The sequence below is a fragment of the Morus notabilis genome, unplaced genomic scaffold, assembly GCF_000414095.1.
Source record: "Morus notabilis unplaced genomic scaffold, ASM41409v2 Scaffold305, whole genome shotgun sequence".
Classification (NCBI taxonomy): Eukaryota; Viridiplantae; Streptophyta; class Magnoliopsida; order Rosales; family Moraceae; genus Morus; species Morus notabilis.
In genome coordinates, this window is record NW_010358151.1 from 159,269 (window position 1) to 166,488 (window position 7,220).

General features: G+C 36.1%; 1 protein-coding gene and 1 pseudogene across 1 annotated transcript; both read left to right on the forward strand.

Moving 5' to 3' along the window:
- Positions 1–148: 148 nt before the first annotated feature.
- LOC112090373 (probable calcium-binding protein CML49) lies at positions 149–3,392 on the forward strand. Its single transcript, XM_024161534.1, has 6 exons — positions 149–179; positions 280–618; positions 2,405–2,451; positions 2,565–2,740; positions 2,864–2,882; positions 2,980–3,392. Exons 1-6 carry the CDS (start codon positions 149–151, stop codon positions 3,082–3,084), a joined length of 717 nt encoding a protein of 238 aa, XP_024017302.1. The 3' UTR covers positions 3,085–3,392.
- Positions 3,393–3,810: 418 nt separating this feature from the next.
- LOC112090378 lies at positions 3,811–3,921 on the forward strand (annotated as a pseudogene).
- Positions 3,922–7,220: the final 3,299 nt, after the last annotated feature.

Below are 7,220 nucleotides of genomic sequence, written 5' to 3' on the forward strand. Positions count from 1 at the left end.
CACCCCACCGCACCCCCCCCGTACGCCCCGCCGCCGCCGCCAACACAACCCTCACAAGCACACCACATCCACCACCAACAACAGCAGCCGTACGACACTCCGTACGCCACGGCGCCTTACAATCCGGAGAAACCCCCCAAGGACAGCCATGGCCACCACGGTGGCGGAAGCAGCAGCGCGTATCCCCCGCCGCCGCCGGGGTACGGGAGCCCGTTCGCGTCGCTGGTGCCGTCGGCGTTCCCGCCCGGCACGGATCCCAATGTCGTGGCGTGCTTCCAGCTGGCCAGCCGTACGACACTCCGTACGCCACGGCGCCTTACAATCCGGAGAAACCCCCCAAGGACAGCCATGGCCACCACGGTGGCGGAAGCAGCAGCGCGTATCCCCCGCCGCCGCCGGGGTACGGGAGCCCGTTCGCGTCGCTGGTGCCGTCGGCGTTCCCGCCCGGCACGGATCCCAATGTCGTGGCGTGCTTCCAGCTGGCGGATCAGGACGGGAGCGGATCGATCGACGACAAGGAGCTCCAGAGCGCGCTCTCGTCGTATAATCAGAGCTTCAGCCTCAGAACCGTTCATCTCCTCATGTATCTCTTCACCAATTCCAACGCCCGGAAGATCGGTACCTCTCTCTCTCTTTCTGATAATATGTGAGTTGAAATTAGGGTTTGCATGTTCGAATTATGGCATCCTCGCTGTGAAATTGGGAAGTCTTTTAAATGAATTTTGATTATGGAGAAGATCTAGATTCTAGGGTTCCGAGTTGAGCCGGGTCTGAGATTGTTGATCGGAGGTTGATTCGGGCGGAGATATGTTGAAATGACTGATATGCCCTTTCTGTTTAGTGTATTTTACATCTCGACCTTCCTTTTTGGATGTTGTTTTTGCATTTTGCGCGTCCCTGTTGCGTAGTGTCAGTAATGAAGCTTGGTAAATGGTAAATATATCCACAAATGGAATTAAGTGGACGTTTGATTTATGGATTTAGAATATTTTTGATTTATCGATTTACATGTGTTTTTTGTGAGAGAAATATTATAACAAACCGCGAACTATAATTCGAACTAAACGCATACGAAATGAAAACCGCGAAAAATAGCTAGAACTTGCAAGTCAAGAAAGTGGGATTATATATTTTTTTGCGCGTCCCTGTTGCGTAGTGTCATTAATGAAGCTTGGTAAATGGTAAATATATCCACAAATGGAATTAAGTGGACGTTTGATTTATGGATTTAGAATCATTTTTTATTTATCGATTTACATGTGTTTTTTGTGAGAGAAAATATTATAACAAACCGCGAACTATAATTCGAACTAAACGCATACGAAATGAAAACCGCGAAAAATAGCTAGAACTTGCAAGTCAAGAAAGTGGGATTATATATTTTGGAGTGTGGGGCCCACAGACTAAGAGGTGTGTGATGGACACGTGTGCTTGTTGCGTCTCAATGGGCAAACACCGATGAAGAACCTTTAGGCATCGTTCAATTCACTTATTTGAGTTTTTAATTCAAGTTGAGGTGTGACTTTACGTGAGTTTTTAATTTAACCAAAAAGTTAGATGTGATTTTTTGTGGGAGCTTTTAACGGTAGCAAAATTAAAATTGAAAACTCGAATCAGTGAAATAAACGAGACTTTAGTTATTTGCATATTGCACCCAAAACTTTTGATTTTGGCATTTAGAACCCTGAATTTTACAATCTTTGGCAATGCAGTTCAACCAATAACTAAAAAGTTAGATGTGATTTTTTGTGGGAGCTTTTAACGGTAGCAAAATTAAAATTGAAAACTCGAATCGGTGAAATAAACGAGACTTTAGTTATTTGCATATTGCACCCAAAACTTTTGATTTTGGCATTTAGAACCCTGAATTTTACAATCTTTGGCAATGCAGTTCAACCAATAACAGACTTCAAGTAGCAGATGACAATTAGGGCCAAAATGGGCACGTACAACCTGCTATATTTGGGGTGAATTTTTTTAGAATTCTTGCCCAGCTTCTGTCCATTAATTGATGCCTGTTAGCTATCAGCCAACGATTACAGCAGATTTTCAAAGTTTGGGTTCTGGTTGTCAAAATTGAATGTTCGGTGTTGAAGTTGCCAAAATAGATAAGTTCAAGGGGTGTCAATGCAATTACCCTGTCTCAAAACGTTTGAAGGGGGGAAAAGGAAAAAAATTGCTGTTCAATGTCTACAGCAAAGAAAAATTAAATTTCTAATCCCCTGTTTATTTCATAGGTTCGAACTAGTGTTTAAACCTTTTTGCTATAGTAATTCTCACAAAATTTAAATTTCTGCATCTGCTTAAATATTTCTGTTTAAATTTATGAACCAAACATGCCATAAGTAAATGTTATTGAATTTTGATTACTTTTTTTTTGTTTTGTTTTTTTCATTTTTTTAAGGTCCGAAGGAGTTCGCTTCGCTGTTCTACAGTCTTCAGAGTTGGAGGGTAAGCCTAAATATAAGATTTTTATGTGAAACTAATTATCCTTTTTTCCCCCTTTTGGGAAAAGAATGTCATGTTGGGTTGTAATGTATATAACGCGGTGTGTGTTGCCACAGGGAATTTTTGAGAAATTTGATAGAGACAGGAGTGGAAGAATTGACACAAATGAGTTGAGGGAGGCATTGTTGAGTCTGGGATTCGCGGTGTCCCCTGTCGTCTTGGATTTGCTGGTCTCCAAGTTTGACAAGACCGGAGGCAAAACCAAGGCCATTGAATATGATAACTTCATCGAGTAAATTTCCATTCTTCTTTTTTTTGCCCTATTCATAAATTCAATTAGTTTCCTCAATATCTTTCTCACCAGTTTATATCTATCAATCTCTAAATGGCTTCTTTTTCTTACTTGTGAATCCAGGTGCTGTCTCACTGTCAAGGTAAAAACTCAATTTAAGAACTTGTTCGGCGATTTACAATGCGTACTTTAGTTGAGAATGTGAGTTTATTGTTGTTTATTTTGCCTATTGTTTTCAGGGATTGACTGAGAAATTTAAGGAGAAGGACACCATGTACGCTGGTTCTGCGACTTTCTCTTACGAGGCATTCATGCTCACCGTGCTCCCTTTCCTTATTGCATAGTCTGTATGTAAAGCTTTATGGATTCATGGGTTTGGATTTACATCATGCAGTATCCTGTGTCTATCGCGTGCGTAAATGCCCTAATACCTCTTATCTGTGCTTCGTAGCTTTGGTAGAGTAATAAAGCTAGGTATTCTGCCTTTACCATCTGATAGTAGTATTTTCCTACTTAAGTATTCAGGTTCTGTACGACCTTCTGATAGTTTTTAATCCAAAATTATCTTCTTGTGAATTATGTTTACAAAGTATATTTGAACATTGATAACTGATGGAATACCAAAAAGTTCCTGCATTTAGAGCTTTGGCTTCGAGGGTGCCTTCTTTTTGCAACTCAAAGATCAATATGGTTCTCTAGTTTATATTAGGAAACTGCCAAGATTGTCTATGGTGATACGCATTTCACTCTTTATAGAACTCATTTGATAATCTCTAGCTCTCTCTAAATATTTAAGATGGAACTTTCATTTACACTTCTGAAATGTTTTCTGAAGTGGATATGCATTTAGCATTGCCTCAGAAAGAAGCATCTTTTTTCGTGCAGTGAATATCTTAAATCGTGCTTGGAGGTAGTACTAATATTTGTGGAAATGAACAATTATGTCGGCTGATTGTTACATTTGGCCTATTTTGCATGTGTTTTAAGTTTCTACTGAAAGAGAACACTAATTAATCCCATTATGGGTTGAATAATATCATTTTTGCTGCTGAAAACGTCTGGTTTCCATCGTCCCTTCGGGGGACATACAATATCAATAAAATTTGGAACGATACAGAGAAGATTAGCATGGCCCCTGCGTAAGGATGGCACGCACACATCGAGAAAACGTCTGATTTCCTTCATGTTTGTTGGCCTAATATTACGTAGAACTTTAGGGCCACAATCGAAGGACAGTATGGAGGGCAAAACCAAACTTTAAACATCATAGAAAGCAGGCACGTAAAATTTTCTGGTATACTTCAACTATTCTTTTTTTGCTTGAAAATTTCGGCTGGGTCAATACATTAGTAGTGTGTGTTACATTTATTTAGCTTGGAATGTTTTAGTTTTGAAAAATGCTAAAAAACACCGCTAGAGATAAGAGCCACCAACTAATAATAAAAGGTGAAGTAGACTATCTGTAACACATTACATTTTTATTAGTGGAGCACCACCTGTGCTCTGTATTGATCATGTTTGAATATCGTAGTCTGAATCATCAATTTCAAGAAATATTTCATACCCTCAATTATGATTGTAGGACACGCCATGAACTATGTAAAGTCTAAGGCAATTACTCCTTTTGTAATCTCCTTATTTCTTTGATACTGAAAATTTCACATCGTGTTTCCATGGATATAAGGTAAAACCCTACCAGATAAATTTTTTTACATGTTATTTATCACTTCTTTTGGCCATGTTTAGTAACTTGTATTGTATTATATTGTATTGTATAAGGTGTATTGCATTGTGTTGTTTTGTCATAATACAATACGGTGTTTGTTGTAGAAAGGGTCTAGATGTACAATTTTTAAAATTTTAGGGCCAAAATATAAATTTTCAAAAGTTTAGGGTAAAAATATAAAATTTTAAAGTTTTAGGGTCAAAATGTAATTTTATAAAAATTTAAAGGTCAAAATGTAATTTTTAAAAAATATAAATTCGTATTATGCCCCTCAATTTTTAAACAATTTAGGCTTGACATGAGTCTATGTCGGTCTAATTTCGATCCTTACTCGTGCCCAATCCCTGTATGAATCATAAATCTACTATAAAATAATACAATACGTAAAAAATCAGTCGTATTTAATAATACAACATAGACCTTATTAATTTACCATTCGTATCAGCTTATACAATATGAGAATCACATCATACATTAAATTATTATATAATTATACAATACAATGCTCTAATACGGTCAAACAAACATACCATTTATTTTTTATTTTGTCTTAATAACAAATATATTTTGGCAGAACTTTTATTAAATATTTTATGTTCTTTGTTTGAAAAGATTTATGGGACATTTGGTTCATAGATTCAAAATCATGATTCATGATTCTAATTTTTGAAATTCAAATTTTTTGTGAGAGAAAAACATTGTAGAGAATTAAGAACCATAATTCAGAATCAGTGATGAACTCTTAAAACAAACATCCCATTATTATTTTATTGGTATTTGTTATTATAAATATATTTGATTATTTACGGGGATAATTTTGTGAAATTTTGGCATTTTAAACTAACACATGTGTAACATAGCCTATGGAAACTATGAAAAGAAAAGCAAAAAAAAAAAAAACTATTTTCAACCTTGAAACTAGATTCACATACCGATATGCGTTAAACCTTCGAGCAACTTAGAGGTCATTCTTTAACTTGTCTTTAAATCCCATTTAGATCGATATGACGTAATCGTAAATGTTAAAAATATATCTCATCATATTAAAAAGCTTTTAACTTCCAATTATTACTATATAATTTGACATTTATTAAGGTCCCGTTCATTTTACTAATTTAAATTTTATTATAGTAAAAAGCTATTAGAAACAATGATATTTAACTTTTTTACTATAGTAAAAAGCTCTCACATAAAATCACATCTCAACTCAAATTAAAAATTCGAATCAGCGAATTAAATGACTTTTAATTTACTCACACACACTAAGGCCTCGTTCATTTCGCTGATTCGAGTTTAGAATTTGAGTTTTATTACAGTAAAAAGCTCTCATAAACAGTCACATCTAACTTTTTTGCTACAGTAAAAAGCTCTCACATAAAATCACATCTCAACTCAAATTAAAAACTCGAATCAACGAACTAAATGGACCTTAAGTACTCTATGGCCTGAAGTAAAACACGTTTTGCAAAATAGCAATTAAGAGATGTTCTTTAAATAAACACGAAACCAATATAGGGCCCGTTCACTTCGCTGATTCGAGTTTGTAATTCGAGTTGAGATGTGATTTTATGTGAGAGCCTTTTACTGTAACAAAAAATTTAGATGTGACTGTCTCTGATAACTTTTTACTGTAGCAAAACTCAAATTCTAAACTCGAATCGGTGAAGTGAATCCTCCTTAAAGGTAGACAGCCACTGTAGCTAGAAATCCATCCGCTGCAACAGATTTCCTGCCCAAGAGCAGGCTAACTACACACAGCAGAAATTCATCCGCTACAGTAGGTTAGCATGCGCCATTTGTTGGTTCCCGAATCGAATTCGGGTGCGGAAGCGTGGGAAAAACAACGGATCGTGTATAATAAAAATTTTCATAAAACTTTTGAGATACTCTATAGATTATATTAATTTATGCACGAATAAATTAATCACATTAATTTACATCATTCAAGGATCAACCGAAAAATACCTGGAAGCCGACTCGGATGATAACTTGAATTTCTTTGACCACGAACAGTCCTTGCTCCAAGCTTTGTGTTTAGAATACCAAAGTCTTCCACGTCAATTCCTTGATTCCACGTATCTGAAACACTCGAATTTCTACAAACACCAACGCATGCACGATGTGAAATTTTTGGAGAAAAATTTTGCTCTCTATTTTTCACTCTATGAGAATTTCGGCCACACTCAATTAGGGCTGAATAATGTGTCAAAAATTGTCTACAATTTTCTATCTTTCTCATATTTAAAGAGTAGAAGTCAAACTTCAAAATAGAATCAAATCCTTATCTCCAAAATAGAATCAAAACCTTATCTCCAATTTTGAATTTGGAACAAAAAATCCCTTCCCCTTATCCTTTAAGTGGCCGGCCACCCTCCTAGGGTTTATCCCTATGTGTGGCGCCAATCTCAGATAGGGAAGGAAGAGATTTTATCCTTTATCCAGTAGTCCAATTTTAATTCAGATTCAAATTCGAATTTAAGTCAAACTTAAATTAATTTGAATTCTAAATTCAACAACTTATCAAATAAGTTTAAATGGATAAATCTAGATGTGTTCAAATTCAAATTTAAAAAATCACATTATTTAAATAATAATTAATTCTCAATTAATTATTTTCGAGTATTTAATTTATAGAATTCCTTAATTCTAAAATTTCCCATTTTACCCTCTGTGTCTGGTAGAATTACTAGGACGACGCGAGGACTAATGGACCTATAATCCCGAGCTCCAATAAAATTAATAATTAATTAAACA